Source organism: Erigeron canadensis, chromosome 9, assembly GCF_010389155.1.
Source record: "Erigeron canadensis isolate Cc75 chromosome 9, C_canadensis_v1, whole genome shotgun sequence".
Lineage (NCBI taxonomy): Eukaryota > Viridiplantae > Streptophyta > Magnoliopsida > Asterales > Asteraceae > Erigeron > Erigeron canadensis.
In genome coordinates this window covers 34,411,142-34,428,770 of record NC_057769.1, presented here as the reverse complement: position 1 = coordinate 34,428,770, position 17,629 = coordinate 34,411,142, and the positions used below count along the sequence as shown (strand labels likewise).

Below are 17,629 nucleotides of genomic sequence, written 5' to 3'. Positions count from 1 at the left end.
CTCCAGCTTATAAAATACCTGAACTGTTATTGGTTGTCAAGACCCAACTTAAACTGAACTTTATTAAACTCCTACTATGAGCTTTAATTAAGCTTGCATGATGAAATAAGATCTTAGTATACACATTTGAGCTGTTCAAGCTCTTGAATAATCATAGGGGGAGTAACGCATCTTCTGCATTCATAACTTATACTAGATGGTAACATAGAGGTTATGCATTCGTAACTCTCCAAAGCTCTTCAGATGTATTCAAAAGATACACTTGTAGTTACTTTAGAACGAAGTTCCCATTAATCTCAACTTGACCCACTAACTAGTCATCTTTCATTATGATGTCTTTTAACTTAGCTTAAAGATCATTCTTCCTCCATTCTTAATTGCCGCCCTTCCTTCCAATTCTTTTTTCTGCCATTTTCACTCACTTGCCTTCACTATCAAGCCAATTTTCACTCTTGATAGTTCATACCCCACTTCAATTTAATAATCCTTCCGTTTCAAAATAAAAATTTAGTTTTTTCTTTTATGGCTAGTAAAAATTAGCATCAAAAAATCAAAATATCAAAGAAGCATCAACTAAGATTTTGAAGGGTGGAGTTGTTCAAAATCTAGCTATGAAATAGTACTACTTTTGGTAATAACATGATGCATACTATTATTTGAGATCATAACAACATTCTTTTCGACTCATATATATTACTATATATGTTGTATTCATATGATGAATAGTACCTAAAAAGTAAGCATACTAAGAAAGCCAACATGATGATTGATGAGACAAAATTTGCTTGATTGTTAAGACAAAATTTGCTTGATTGTTATGATACTCATTAAGCACCATACATCATGTAATATAAGTATATATAGCAATACACTATTACACTCCCCATCACAATTCTTAATCACAATCCTTTTAAACTAAGACATGAACACCAAAAAAACCATACTGTTTTGGTTGTCTGTCATTTCCGTTGCTCTCTTTTCTATCATTTTCTCTTTTTATACCAAAAACGTGACCATAGATACTACCAACTCTTTACCTGGTTTTAAAGTCACGTTTATCGACATGGTTTTTGAGAAAACTGGGATTTATGACTTGTTATATATCATAAACCAGATTTATGGCGGTCACCACCACCATCATCACCATCACCACCATAGGCGACGTAAGGTCACTTGTGCAGCCAAAAAATGGAGTTCTTCACTTGTATCACAATACGGCGTGGTGCGTGTATTGACCGTTGATCAAAATGGTTGTGGGAACTTCACCAGTTTACAGCAGGCAGTTGATGCTGTTCCTGATTCTAGCCCGAGAGCAACTCTTATCATACTTGATTTGGGCACATACAGGTAACGTTTCTACATCATGTAGTCTAGATGCTCCACAAAATGTGTACAAATCGCATATAAAGTTGTTGTAGAGGTCATAATATGTGTTCAGTGCATGTAAAACTAACAAGTCTTTACCTATGCAGGGAGAAAGTGTCAATAAACCAGAATAAGACTAATTTAATTATTCAAGGTCAGGGTTACCTCAACACAGACATCACTTGGAATGATACCGCTAATTCAACTGGAGGCACTATCTACAGCTCTACTGTATCCATTTTTGCTCAAAATTTCATTGCTTATAACATCAGTTTTAAGGTATTGCAAGTCAATCATAGATTCAAATTAGCAAAAAAAGAGAAAATATTTAGTTTGTTTCAAAACTGATATGGTCGTTTTGTGTTTTTAATGGCAAAGAACACAGCTCCTCCCCCGAGCCAAGGTGCAGTTGGAGCACAGGCACTAGCACTAAGAATTGCAGGTGATCAAGCAGCATTTTATGGTTGTGGGTTTTATGGAGCTCAAGATACTCTTCATGATGATCGAGGAAGACACTATTTTAAAGAATGTTTCGTTGAAGGATCAATAGACTTTATTTTTGGAAATGGTAGATCACTTTACGAGGTAATTACTTCATCAAGTTAGCATAGATGATCGGTAGAGGTAGGAAGATGGATGGGTTGGGCAACGGGTAGCTGTTGAAACCGGCTAGTACTAGTTCAAATGGGTCAGGCCAGGACCTTTTCGTGTTCCATCTGTAAATAAAAACCTTAGTTTTAATCAAAAGAAGTCTAGGAAGCTGGATATTTCTCAACTCATTTGAGATAAAGCACAACCCAAATCAGCCTATTCATAATCAAACAGGTCAAATTTATACGTCTAATTGGAAGTATTGGTTTTTAATTATTTTTCTTTCAGGATTCTACACTGAACTCAATAGCGAGCGATGTCTCAGATGGAGGTGGGATCAGTGGAGCAATAACAGCACAAGGGAGGAACTCAGAGGACGAGAAAACAGGGTTTTCATTTGTCTCGTGTAATATTAAAGGAAGTGGCAGGGTGTGGCTTGGGAGGTCTTGGGGCGCATACGCAACTGTTGTATTTTTAAAAACTTATATGTCTGAGGTTGTTTCTTCTGATGGATGGAATGACTGGAGAGACCCGTCTAGAGATCAGTTACGAATAATATTAGTCTTTTTCACGTCTTATCAAACTATTTCATTGTTATTAACATTTGGCGTATTTTCAGGACAGTTTTCTTTGGAGAATATGGATGCTCGGGTCCTGGAGCAAATAACACATTCCGGGTTCCATATGGGAAGCAACTAAGCAATGCAGAAGCCGAAATGTACATGGATATATCTTTCATTGACGGAAATGACTGGCTTTCTCGTAGCATTAACACCATTTAGACACTTATATTAATGTTTATGGCCTCTCTTGGCATCTTAGGACGAGTCAAAGTTGGTCAACACTATTTGTGACAAAGTTTATGATAAGCCAACATGATTGGCTTTAGAAACAATGTCGAATAATAAGTGATCAAGTGATAAAGCATATGAGGGCATAATCTAATAACACAAACTTTACTATTACAGATACATTTCATTCAAAAAGTTTCAAGATTTTCAGTCTTAGTTAAAATGAAATTTTATGGCTATTCGGATAATTTGTTTTTCTTAACCAAACAGATACAACTATAAAAACATGTCAAAATGGGAGAAAAAGAATTAGCTAAAAAGCAAAGGGGTCATTTTGCGATGGTAATTGTAGTTATTTGTAATAGAAGGATTTGTTGGGCTAGAAACAAATCGAAAATGGCCCAATCTCGGTCCAGGATTCAAGAAAAAAAAATTGGTACAATCTTGGTCCAGGATTAAAAAAAAAGGGCACAATTTCTGTTTCTATGAAATCCTATTTTATGTTCAGTAAGTATATTTCGACTTTCAAGACAAACTATACAAACATTAAACAAAATGTTATGATTTGAATGATAAAAAACTACTATAACTGAAGAGAGATATTTAAATAACTACTATATTATCAACAAAAACTCTATATAAACTTAAAAGGTCATGTGAATATCACAATTTGCTAATTAAGATGATAATCGCACGTGTCAATGGGTTGGTAACCCATTAGTAATGTTTTTGATTTTGAAAGAATTCATCTAGTTTCGAGTCCTGTTATCCACATTTGTACGTGGGGTAGATTAATTATTGAGTGGTTTACAAAAGTACTAAGTTTTATCTTAGATAATGTAATTACACTAAGATAATTTGTCATCCTTAAAAAAATTGATAGCCGCACGTAACAAAACATTATAACCATGTAAAAAAGTAAGATCAATACAGTGGATTCAATCGCATGTTGTAAAAGAAATCACATTGACATAAAATACATGGTCGGCTAAAGATGAATCTAATCCTAAAGATATACGAGTACTTAAGTTCAGATGTTGTTAATGTCAGTTCTATATGTTGTCTTTATTTAATTATCGTGTATATAAATCCTAATTAGAAACATATTTATTTAATGAAAGAAAGTATGGGTATATAATCTTCTATTTGTTGCAAATATTGTCAAAATTTTGTACCCTTATATCAAGTCGATATATTTTGAAGTTATCATTTATCCTTATCTAGTAAATTTTGTATCCTAATAAGCAATTAGGCATGATAGAATATGTTAAAATTAACAAAAACAAGCTTTCGTGTAAAAAAATAGTGTGATTGTAATTGTTATATATGATTTTTGTTATAAACAAACTTTATGTATAATATGTATATCGTTAACTTTAATGGATGTCCTTGTCAAATTCGTTACGCCTAGTCTGGAGTTTTTTTTTTTCAGGTCAAGGGCCCATTAATTCTCGGAGCCCCCTATTTGTGTGCATAAGTTATTTGGAAACTATTAATCACGCATGATGCAATATGTTGTTGTATATAAGGCAATCACTTATTGTTACTGAAATTAAACCTTAAATTATAAAAACTAACAGTAACTCTAGGTATTTCTTTCTAGCACTCTACCCGCGCAATGCGGCGGCGATGGTGGCGGCGACGGTGTGGTGGTGGTGGCGAGTGTTGGTGGTGGAGACGACGTCGAGTGGTGTAGATATTTCATATAAAAGTATTGTATGTGATTTAAAGGGTTAATGTAGATATTTTAAAAGGTAAATGATTGATAGTGTAATTTAATTATTAATGTTAAGATAATAGTATATGTGAAAATGTTTTACAGGGTGATAGATGAAAATGTTACATGAGAGGGCATTTTAGACAATTTCCCCATGTAACTTTCAACATGGGGTATATTCTTTATTAAAAAAAATAAAAATATTTGTTTCAGTAACTATAACACAAAATATAGTTAGGTTTGCTTAGGTTTTTATTATTAAATAAAAAAGCAGTTGTTGGTTCGAAGCTCATTGTCCTCATTTTTGTTATGTTTTTTGTTTTTTCAATAACATTTATATTATGTAGGGTTTTAAACGAGCCGAATCGAACTCGATCATGGTAGTGCTCGAACCCGAGTTTGAGATTGTTTTAGAAGCTCGAGCTCGTTCGAACCTTAGTATTTAAATTCGAGCTCAGCTCGTGATGTATTAAGAAAGCTCAAGCTCGACTCGAGATCGGCTCGTTTGTAAAAAAAAATGAAATTGAGCTTTGCTCGAGCTCGAGCTCGGTAAACTAATCGATCAAAATTAAGCTAGATTATTTGAAACTTGTGAAAAAAAGCTTGTTTAGGCTCCATTCGATTAGTATTTCAAAGTTCGATTAATATAATATGTATGTGTATATATATCAAAAAAATATATATTATTGTATTAGATATGAAAGCTCGGGCTCGATTACTAAACGAGTCAATAGCTAAGCTCGAATTTGACTCGAGCTCGTTTAGTCGCGGCTCGAAACAAGTTTTTTTACGAATCGAATTCGAATGATTCTCAAGCAGACTCGACTCGTTTACACCCTTAATATTTTGTCTCCATTTCATTTATTTGTTTCTAGACTCTTATTTTCCTTCTTTGTTTCTGTTTTATTTTTAATCTTCGAAGTTACATATGTTATAAAAAAGTGACATATGGTTTATGCTTTTTGTTAACATTTGAATTTTATTAAATATTTTTTATTTGTATTTCACCTTTTTTGTTTCTATATTTTATAGCATTATGTTTTTGCTAACTTATTGTTTTTGTTTTTTTAACCTTTATATTTTATAGCATTTTCTTTTGTTACATATATTTTGTATTTTATTTATATAAGTTTTGTGACATTTTTTCTAATATATATTTTGTTAACGTATATGTTTTTAACTAAACAATTGAATTATGCTATATTTATATTTTGAATTTGGTGTTTTGTTCTTGAGTAAATTACACTTTTCGTTTCTGAAGTTTATACGTTTTTCACTTTTTGTTCCTAAACTTATCAATCAGATCTGTGTTTTTATGTTTAGATGGGGAAGAAGAATGTCTAAAGACGAAAATACCCTCGCATGTTTGCCACATGTGGCGTTTAACGGTCAAAAACTCACAGAAGGACGATTATTAAAAAAATTGGCCAAGTTTAAGGTCAAAATTGTAAATTTTAAAGTTTAGGAACGAAAAATGAAAAATGTGCCAACTTCAGGGATGAAAAATGTAATTTACTCTTTTTTCTTATTAATTTTATTTTTCTTTATATTTGTTTTTTTGGGGATCTTTATTTGTCATATCTATACTATTAAATAAAACAAATCACTCTTGTCCTTCACTTGCTAGCGTAGTGGTTGGACACCCCGGATGTTGTAGCAAGGGTCACATGTTCAAATCTCATCTCGAACATTGTTACTAGCCAATATATTCTTGGTGTGCGAGTTGAATTTACCGGGTGGGGTGGGCGGGGGAAAGGGATCGAGTAGGCCTCGGTATCCAGTCCGGATACCCGTGGTCGGCCTTCGCTGTTCTAAAAAAAAAACAAATCACTCTACTTTTTTTCTTAACTTTGTACATTTGAAAACCAAAAATACTCATTTATTTTATTCACTAATTTAATCATTTATATCTTATATACCTATAATACCTTTAACGAAACAATTTACAATATAGATCATTCAAGGCTAAAATAACTATACTAACACCTTTAACATCAAATACATTTACATTGACGATCATCGCCGCCCCCATTGTCGGCCCCACGCCGCCCCCACCACCATCATGGCCAACGCTGCCGACACTACTACTGCCATCTGTTTCTGCTATTATTACCCTTACCGCACAAATCTAGTTAAAGATAAATAAACAGCATGTCAAAATATTTATAGAGATAACATACTAAATATTACTCGTAAATGAACTTGGGTTTGGATGGATTGACAAATTTACCTATATACTAAAAACCAAGGTCTTTTTTACAACTATTTTAGCCTATTGGCTAAAGTATAGGCTAAAGTACAATAATAATAACTTTTTCAAGTATACCTATTTTTTTACATCTCTTACAACTTTAACAACTTAAGAAATATCCAGATTAATGTCTTTAATCTTTTCCAGTTTTCCACACTACTACTCTCTATGAATCACTTTCTCTTGACGCAGGCATAATATATGTAATACAAGTGTCAAGGTAATTACTTTCTAATACCTTATCTTTGTTTGGATTATCTTATCTTTGTTTGCTCCTGATTGATAATTTATGAGGTGGATGTATATTCCTTTTGTACTCATGAATCATTAATAATGGTGCGATATGATAGAGTATATGGAAAAAATGGTTGCTTATACAAAATGCCATGCCAGAGTTAAAAAAAAAAATAGTAACTTTCGCTTTTATTTTGTTTTACCTATAGATTGTTATTTTTTACCCAACATAAATGCCATATATTTTGCAACAGGATATCAGTTTTGTTTGACAATCAATTACCTGGACTTGTTTAGTACAATAGCATATATATTTTTGCTAACTCTCATTAATCGGGGCTCATAGGCCAACTGTTGGGTCGGTCCTTTCTCTTTTTCATGAATATTCACTTATATTGATTTACTGACTTGCATTATGTTAGCATCGTCATGAGATTAGATTTTTTTTTTAAGTGTTTAGATACCTTTTAGTTTGAATTCACATGATAGACCGTATAGAAGTTGGATACGTAGAGTAGCAAAATGTGACAAGTTGGATAAATTTAAGTGCTCTTAGCTCTGACAAATTATACTCTACACACCATTGGTGTATAGATTTTTAGCCAGAGTTAGTTGTAAGGTTTTTAGAAATCATTTTTTTTTGTATGTGTATATTTGAGGATGTTCAAGTTCTCCGTTACCTTTAAGGCTTTAAGTCAATCGATCCATGCTCAATTTTATGCGCGAATAAATGTTTGTTAGTGACCGTATTATGTTTGTATCCAAAACTTTATCGTCTAAAAATCGTGTTTCCCAGCAATGCGCGTGTTAAAATAGTAGTTTTGAACCTATTTTGATATTGTTTCTTCAATAAACATGTATATATTATTTATTTTTTTGAATGGCTTTTTAATTAACTTAATGTTTTACGAAATTATTAATAGAGTAAACGTACATATTTATGTTATTGTATTTGTGATATTGTCTAGCTTTAAAGATAAAAAGACACACATATATGATAATTACGCCCCGCTGAGGGGCATTGAACTAGCTAGTTATAATTATGATAGTTATTAAAAGAGTTAATTGCAAGATTGGTCCCTGTGGTTTGTATCTTTTCGCAATGGGGGTCCCTTTTTGACTATCGTTGCAATGAGGGTCTCTATTTTGACTATTTTTCGCAAAATTGGTCCATTTTTGACGGACCTGTTATGAAGAGTTGTTAACTGTGCACGTGTTTAGCATATAAAAGGGCAATATTGTCTTTTCATGCAAGATAGAGACTATTCTTGCAACTTTTATTTTTTATCACCATCTTCCTTATCAACAACTACATTATTACCATCTTGCTCATCAAAAACTACATTATCAAAATCAAGAGTAACAAATCTGTTACCATTTCAATCTATACATACCTACATATATATAAATAACATAGTAAAATTACAAACATAAATCAACTATAGATATATAAATTTTTTCCACACATATATATATATATATAAGGGGAAGTGAGTATGGGTAGTCCTTCATCTAAGCTTAGATGATGAACCCCTCACATTTGGTTTTTATAATTATAAAGATCATGGGGGGGCCATGTATTTATTTAAAATTTAAACATATAATATTTGTATGTAAGGGGTTCCCCATCTAAACTTAGATGGGGACAACCTCATACTCACTTTTCCCATATATATATATATATATATTATTTTATTTTTAAAAAATCGAAGATCAATCTATGTTTCTGTAGTTTCTAGCAGCATAAGCAAATGTCACATTATAATAACTAACCTTTCAAGATTCACATGACTAACTCTTAAAATCATTATGTATTCTAAGTTTCTAAGGCCGGTGCCAACGGCCCGTCGTTGGGTTGTTCGTGGAGGCCGTCGACGAGGAAGCCGTTGGCAGGACCTTGTTCGTGGAGTCCGTCGATGGAGGCCCTTCGATGGGTGGAACTCGGACGACGAGAGAGTGGGGAGTTTGTGTGGGGCCTGGTGTTAGTTTTTCCATTTTTTTAATTGAAAAAGGCTTTTTTTTTAGTTCCGATCGAGAAATATGCAGGTTATATATATATATATATTATATATGAAATATGTGATATAGTGGAGAAGAAGGAGCAAGCATCGGCCCACCTTTACTTTCTTTTCTTTTTTTGTTTTTTCTATTAGATCCCTATAAAATGTAACAATTACATATTCTACCTTTACTTTAGAATACAAAATGTTTTTTTTTTTACTTTAATATGAAAGTATATGTATAAAAATTAGATAAAATTGGGTATATAGTTCTAGGTTTTTATATATTTTAAGATAAATATAAAATATAAATAAAAGTTGAGGAAGAGGTGGGGTTGGTAGTGAATGAGGAAGAGGTGTTTTAGGAGAGAAAAAAGCTGATGTGGCAGTGAGGAAGAGGAAGGAAGAGGTTCATGGTTGGCAGAGGCCTAACAAAAAAATGTTTTGGGTTAATATACATAGCCATAATCCTGATTGTTTTTTGAAACCTTTCAATCTATACATATATTTATACATAATAAAATCACCAAAATAAAACCCATCACAACTCATTCAAATCCAATAAACAAAATCAAAAACCGATGGTGAAAATGGAGTTTCTTTTGGTGGGTTTTCATATACATTAGATGAAAGGGAAGTGATGGGTCTTGATCTAGATGATGAAGATGGTGTTTTTGGTGTAAAGTGGTGTCACGGAGGTGACATGGTGGTGATTGAGTGGCGTCTGGTGGGGCTGAGATGGTGGTGGCGCGGTTGTGAGGAGGTGGTGGGGTGTTGTCGAGTTGGGTGGAGGGTGCAAGGAGGTGTTCGGTGGTTGTAGATGGTGTTATAGATGACTTAAAGGGTATTTGGTGGATTTTCCGGTGAACGGCGGTGGAATGTCGGCGGTCGGATTCGGAGAGAGGGGGGAAGATAGAGGAAGGAGACATGGATTCAAAATATAAGGGGGTGTTTGGTTCACGGAATTCGCAGAATTCTTTGGAATTGGAATGTGAATTCCATTCCTAACCATGTTTGGTTGGGTTATAGGATGGAATTGGAATCTCAAATTTTCCACCCAATTCCTTAAAACACTGAATCTGAAATTCCTTCCATATAGCCAAGGAATGTTTTACATTCCAATGGAATTCAGTCATGTTTACTAAAATACCCTCAAACAGTTATATATCAAAGTAATAAGGGGGTGTTTGGTAGGATGAAATGGAATGCATGAAAATGGAATGAGAATTACTTCCTTAGTTTGGTAACATTTGAAAATGGAAACAAGAGGGTAAAAGGTGGAAACATTTCCTTTCTCACCATTCTTTACGTCTGTGTTCTTGAGTTTATATGTAAAGGAAGGGGAAAGAAGAGAAGAAGGATGAATGGAAGAGAAGGGGTGGAGTTTCCTTCCTTCCAAATCATCCCAAAAGTGAAAGGAAAATATCTTTAACAAATTCTATAGAATTCTCCTTCAAAATCTTTTCCCTTCTTTTCTCTTCTTTCCTTAAATAAAAATCAAAAACCTAAATATTTTTAAAATCCTTTATAATCTTTTCCTTTCCTTTTAAAATAAAACTCAAAAACATACCCTACATAAAGGGGAGGAAAGGATGGAAAGGAATAACACATAACTCCTTCAACATTCACCAACCCTACTTTCAACACTATATCTGCATAATCGTTGCCATTAAAAAACTAAAATTAGAAGATCCATACGAATCCTAGCAGTAGATCACTGCCAAGCAGTTCGTACATGTACATCTCACATCTTAATAGTGTGTTCCTTTTATCTTTTTTTTTTCCATATATTTTAATTTAAATATTATTGATTTTATTTTAGGATTTTGACATCCAATAAAATATGTTATTAGCATGTCAGATCGAGAATTTTGATTTTGAATCATGTGGATCATCTAAAGCTAAAATTGGAATATAAAAAACACTGTGATTTACTTAAATATTTATTTGTTAATTATTGATCTTAATAATGGTGGTTTCTCATTCTTTGATTATACCAAACTATTGAATAAAATTCCATTCTTTAGCCTGTGTTCTCGAGTTTGTATGTAAAGGAAGAGGAAAGAAGAGAAAAAGGATGAATGGAAGAGAAGGAGTCGATTTTCCTTCCTTCCAAATCATCCAAAAAGTGAGAAGAAAATATCTTACACAAAATCTATAGAATTCTCCTTTCAAATCTTTTCCCTTCTTTTCTCTTCTTCTTTTAAATAAAACTCAAGAACCCAAATATTTTTAAAATCCTTTACAATCTTTTCTTTTCCCTTTAAAACAAAACTCAAGAACATACCCTTAGTTTTATTCTCATTCACATCATTTCCATTCTTTATTACCATTCCTTTTTTTATGATTCACTTATACCAAACGCCCCCATAACTGATATGATTAGCCATCTCTGGCCTCTTACCTCCGGTTATTGATCTCCATCGCCATCCACCGCCATTGCGGAGATCGAAACCACCATCAACATCCACCACCACCACCACCGTGGTTGTTCCGACTACTGGGGACACCTTAATGATTGATGTAAACAACCATAGATCTTCGTTACACTTTAGCGAAAGGATGGAAACAACCATGAATCTTCGTTACAGCCATAGATCTGCCAGAGAAACATTACTTTTAAACAGATCGAAACGGCAACTAGAAAAAATAAAAGGTATATGTGTAGAGAATAGCATGTCCTAGAGAAGAAGATGGATCGTGTTTGTTTGTATGCTGGAACAAAGCTTTATGTGTGTAGAAGATAGTGTGTGTATGTGTCCGCACAGAGAAAGGGGGATGGGGTCATGGAGGTTTTACAGTGAAAAGAAAGTGGAGTGTTGGTCTATGTCGTATATATCTATGTATCATTATTATTATTATTATTATTATTATTATTATTATTATTATTATTATTATTATACTAGCATATTACACTACTACAAATTAAAGCTATGGCAACACCTATAAAGTGTTGTATTAGGCCTTAAAAATGTTGCATTATTGCTAATGCTGACACTTTATAAAGTGCTTCATTAGCTAACGTCACCTTAGACTTAAAACAACACTTTTTTTTAAAATATGTAACACTTTTTAAAATGTTGCCAATGTATTAAAATGCGACACTTATAAAAAGCGACACTTATTTTATTCATAGGCGACACTTTTTATGCATTTGTTTTCAATCTACACCAACACTTTTACCTATCAAATGCAACACTTGTGTGTTTTCTAAAAATAAAATGGCAACACTTACCATTATCTAAGGCAACACTGATTTTCATCCTAGCATAAAAAAGCAACTCTTTTTGACATATAAGACAACACTTTCTGCGATTTTATAAGTTACTTGAATGCAACATTTTTTCTCGATGAAGCAACACTTTCATATTCATATATAAAATTGTCTAATGCTTTTTAAAAAGTCAAAATAGATAATTCAATGCTATTTAGAAAGTCAAAATAGATCATATATATAAATTATCCAACATCATACATATAAAATTTGTCTATTGTCATATGCATGCCATTAATTGCATAGAAAACATTAAGTAAAACATCAAATTACAATCATAAAAAGGTACTAAAATCATTCTTGCAAATCTTGTATTATTGTTGCTTTACATACGCCAAACGTCAAACGCCAAAGAAGATGCCACCTACATATGAAAACAATGAAAGAATTAGGTTAGTCTTCTTTCAAGTATATAGTGTCAAACAAATTTAACAAGCTAGCAGAAATATTATTTGTTACATCTTGGTACCAAACATAGTAAAGCAAAACTAAAAATCAAGAATATGACATGTACTTTTTAAAGATAGATAGACAGACCATATACAGTCCTTATAATGCATGTACATTATCACCCTTATAAAAAATATGATTCTAGGCAACTTACATATTTGGGTAATTAAGGTTTATATATATTTGTTCAAAGAATGACTAGCATGGTGGGTCGAGATAGTTTCCTACCGCACATAAGAAACCGACAACCATAAGCAATCCTATATTTAAACACACAGGTTAACAAAATCTCTTTAATTTTGTAGCTAAATAACGAGTCATTTTTAGACGATATAACTAAAGGGTTCTAACATTTTATAGTTTACACATAACAAATTCAGTTCACAATCCTATGTGTATTATGGATTTTGACCCATAACAAAAGACATTTTTTAATATCCATGTTACTAACATTTTTTTCTCAGCTTCAGCATGTCATGTGTGATCTTAAAAATGAAGTTGAAAGGCTCCCAATAATGTATAATGCTGAAAAACAACACCTTATTTTAATTCTTGGTCCATTTCACCTAAGGCACTTTCTGAAGTTATCATCTACTATGCAACTTTTAAAAAAGGAATACATTCATTTACCACACCCATTAATATTATTAAAATAAGGGCCATGGTTATGAATGAGAAAAATGTATATGAGTCAACATAAAGCAGCTTCTTCAGGGTGAAACCAAAAATTCTAAAAAGTCAATCAAATGGATAGCATAGTCAGGCTGACCGTCAAGTTCAACACACATAATTTTTTTGTAACATACTTCAAGCACATGGAGATGAAAGCCAATATTCCAACTCAGAGTTGATTTCTATTATGATGAAATCAATATCAAGGAAAAAAATGAGCAACCTTGCACTATTCAGAATATATACAAACCCTCTAACTCAGAAACCTGAGGAGTATTATCGGTAAGAGTAAGGTCACTAAGGCATTTCATCAAATAGGTGATATGCAAATACATGACTAGGCCAAGAACGATCAGTCAAGGAGTATTAATGTATTATCATATGTAACAAACTAAGAATCAGGGACATCACCTAAAGGAAACATATATAATTTCAGTATTGCAATATGTGAGATCAAAAAGATGATAAGAGTTGATGACATACCTTGTAAAAATCAGGTAAAGAGATCCCGAGTAACTCCAGGAGGCAGTTTTTGCATAATCTTTCGCACAGCATCTTCAACTAATTTATCTCGTTGGTTGTCAATATCTTTCCTTATAGCTTCTAGTTCAGCCTTTTTCCTTTCATGATCCTCTGCTAGTTCAGCTTTCTTCCTTTCTTGTTCTGCTTCAAAGTCTTTTCACATATCCTCCAACCTTTTTCTTTCACCTTCAACATCCACTACACCAACTTCACCAACTTTCAGGGACTCGATAATCTCTCGTGGAACCATATATGACCCCTTACCACCACTAACTTTATTTATTAACTTTTTAGTAACACCTTTACCATATAGTCTAAGATGTCCATCGTACTCTTTGTTCATCACAGCCAGAAACGGATCTTGTGGAACACTTTCTTCTTCTTCCGGAGGCTTGTAGTTCTTCATGAGTTCCTTGAATATAATTCAAAACAGAAAGTTAAGCTAATATTCTAGTAATTATGTTAACTTGTATCAAAATTGATATAATATCTTACAATTTTCATTTCCATGTCATCATATGTATCAACATACTCACGTCCTTCTGTTCTTTTGCGTGTGCGTTCAAACACTTGGGTTTGCTTCGGGGACTCCTTGTTTGGGTTCTCACTTTTCTGTATTAAATAATAATGACAAAAAAAAATAATACGATCAGGGATGGAATGATAACAATCAATCACCTGACTCAAGAAAGATCGTTTACCATTTCCTCACGAATCCTTGCAAAACTTTTTGGGCCAGCCGTGTGCATGTTTTTCTGTAAAGCACGTCTATCTTTTGCTTGCTGACAACGGTTCTACAAAGACAATAATGAACCCATAAAACTCGTGTAAAGTAAATCAAAGAATCTCTATTATTCATAATCTTATAAGAAGTTGCAATTAAATATCTATCTATCAAATTACCATCTCCTTTTTACTAATCCATAATTTTAGCAAATCTGAAAAATCCTTTGCTGGAATGCCGTCAGGACGGTTTTGCCATCTAGTTTTGTTATCCTTGTATTTATAAAAGTGTTTTTTCTTCACCCTGCTTTTGTGTCCCCTCCAAGAAGCTCCAATAGTCATCAGAACCCAATCTCTAGCACTATTTGGCACGATATATTTTTTCTTCAAAAAAAAATATATAACATTAGTAGAAAGAAGATGATCCCATTTATAAAAAGAGTACAAAAAAAACATCAAATCTTACCAACACAAACTGCCACATCTTCTCCTTATCCTTACGAGGAACTTTGTGCCATGAACTATATGTTAAAGGTGCATAACTATAGTTACGAGCAACTGTACCCAAAAACCGAGAGAACTTTCCTACTGTATCTTTCTCCTCTGTTGTAGGTCCAATGGGCTGCCCGAATCGGTTGCATATGATTACCTCACGGTCGTTACATCTGAACCAGCAAATTGTCCATTTTGGTTGCAAGCTTCCTCAAACGGTGGCATATGCGACATATATGGAGCAACAACTCTTTTTTGCTTCGCTAAATTAGCATATCTTGTCATTGACATTGGCGCAATAAATTGTGTTTGATGTTGCTGAAACAAGTTCCATTTTCATTATACAACAGATTCTTCATGGTTGTCTTTGCTAAATATGACACATTAAAAATTACTAATCTAGTACCTTTTTGGAGACTTTATTATTTACAACAAATTCTTCATGGTTGTCTTCGTCGCTATCACCACCAATATCAAGGAAATATTCTGCATCACGCTCCTTCGTAATCTTTGGTATTTCTTTCCTTTTATTTGTTTTTTTACTGTCGGCCAAACTTGTCAAAGACGTTGAAATACTCTTTACTCCCAACTCTCTCAACCTTTGTTGGTTCTCTTGGACCCTCAACATTTTTTGCCTCTCATAATCATTTACTTGTGTTTTTTCATGATTATCTTGGTTACTTTTTTTTCCCATTTGTGACCTGCTAAAATAAATTGAAATTGCAAAGAAAAATGTTGTTTAATCAGTTACTTCAGTATATAGCAAATTTTTACGTCCATAACCAATACATTCATTATTACTTACATATTAAAAAAAAGACAACCCGCCCGCCCAACCCGTCCATAACCAATACTTCAGTAATTTAACCCAACCTGTTTTATAGAATAAAAAAAGACAAAGCAAAGTACTAACGAAACCAGCAAACCAAACCCGCCCATCATGACACGTCTGTTCAGTGGCAATCTCAAATAAGCATCACAATTCAAATAAAACCGCTACTAATGATTTGCATACCAAACCCCGTTTGAAAATAATCACTATGATTTATATATAATAAGCATCACAAGTCTAAATGCATACCCAACCCGCCCATCAAAACTTTTTATATAGATATAAATATAGATATAAATATAGATGTAAACATACATACATCATACAATAGATATAAAGTTTCAATAACATTAATTCAGAATTCAGATGCAAAATTAAACAAAAATTATATAGATAAAACTATATATTCAATAAAAATTTTATCATATACAAAACCAGAAATTAAACAGAATAGATATAAATATAGATTGTCAGATTCATGTAAAGGATTAGATAATAAAAAAACCTGCTATGGATTGATTTCATTGGATGGGAAGCGGAGAGGGCGAAAGAAAGAGGTGAAACTTTCAGGAGAAATTAAACTTGTGTTTGTTTTCTTTTTCATTAAAAATAAAACTTTTGTTTTGGTATTAAAAATAAAACTTTTGTTTTGGTTAAAGAAAGAGAGGAGTTATTTAGCTAGATTACAAATAAAATTTTCATTAAAAATTTTTGGTTAAAGCAGGGAGTTATTTAGATCACCCGCTAAAAATTTTCATTAAAAATTTTCAAGAGAAATCAAGCGGGGAGTTATGAAAGGCAACTTAAAGATAACTCAAATTTTTATAAATTAAATTAGACTTTATTGGGGTACTCAAAGTTATAAATTAAGCTAGACTTTCTTTAAATTATAGGCTAATATCAAATTTTATAGAATAATTTCTGTTCGAAATAATAATCAAATTTTATTTTAATTTACTTAATATAATTTTTTAACGATAACTAGTGTGGCCGTTAGCCGAGGATAACAATCAATAAAACACAAACAAAGCAATGACCGTCTATACAAAACCCTAGCTAAGAGATAAAGAATTAAAAAAAAAAAGCAGGCAGGTTGAGCCAGCAACCAGCCAAGCTGCTTCACTGTCCACATGAAAAGTTTTTATATAGGTTATAATATTTTATTGTAAAAATCTTAATATTATGTGTTCAACTTATAAGCTTATTGGATTAAGTGGTTGGAGCCAAAGTTAAAGGATTTTTTTTTTTACTTTTGGTAAAACCTGATGAACCACTTTACCTTGGATTAAGATTCTCTAAAGTTACTCCAACTTCATTGACTTGATTTTTACTTTTGGATTTTTTTTGGTAAAACCTGACTCGACTCGTAAAGTTACCTTGGATTACGATTCTCTAAAGTTACTTTTGGATTTTTTGGTAAATTTACTTTTGGATTAAGATTCTCTAAAGTTACTTTGGATTTTTTTTTTACTTTTGGTAAAACCTGACTCGACTCGTAACAATCCAGACAATTATAATTTAGTAACTCACATTGACTTGGTCAAAGCGAGTCAATTTGTTTTTTGGTATAAATTGACTTGATTACGTGTGCTAAACCACATCCAACTATTCATACATGTTTATAAATTATAATGAAAGAAAGTTGATAATATACTATACCACAAATTCTTGTCTATATACAACGAGCATGGTATCCGTATGTTACGACGGATAAG

The 17,629-nt window shown here is 32.7% G+C and overlaps 2 protein-coding genes across 3 annotated transcripts; one reads left to right on the top strand and one right to left on the bottom strand.

Moving 5' to 3' along the window:
- Window positions 1-906: 906 nt before the first annotated feature.
- Window positions 907-2,942, top strand: LOC122582667 (probable pectinesterase 15). Of its 2 annotated transcripts, none has more exons than XM_043755092.1 (5): window positions 907-1,347; window positions 1,473-1,644; window positions 1,744-1,950; window positions 2,245-2,501; window positions 2,576-2,942. In XM_043755092.1, exons 1-5 carry the CDS (start codon window positions 923-925, stop codon window positions 2,736-2,738), a joined length of 1,224 nt encoding a protein of 407 aa, XP_043611027.1. In that variant the 5' UTR covers window positions 907-922; the 3' UTR covers window positions 2,739-2,942. The 2 variants fall into 2 exon arrangements, with proteins under 2 accessions (XP_043611027.1, XP_043611028.1); XM_043755093.1 differs by having other exon boundaries at window positions 2,581-2,718.
- Window positions 2,943-13,838: 10,896 nt separating this feature from the next.
- On the bottom strand, window positions 13,839-15,710 carry LOC122583666. Its single transcript, XM_043756047.1, has 8 exons — window positions 15,489-15,710; window positions 15,240-15,400; window positions 15,057-15,132; window positions 14,771-14,974; window positions 14,569-14,661; window positions 14,363-14,479; window positions 14,054-14,279; window positions 13,839-14,008 (listed from the first exon to the last, which is right to left on the bottom strand). Exons 1-8 carry the CDS (start codon window positions 15,708-15,710, stop codon window positions 13,839-13,841), a joined length of 1,269 nt encoding a protein of 422 aa, XP_043611982.1.
- Between the last annotated feature and the right edge of the window lie 1,919 nt (window positions 15,711-17,629).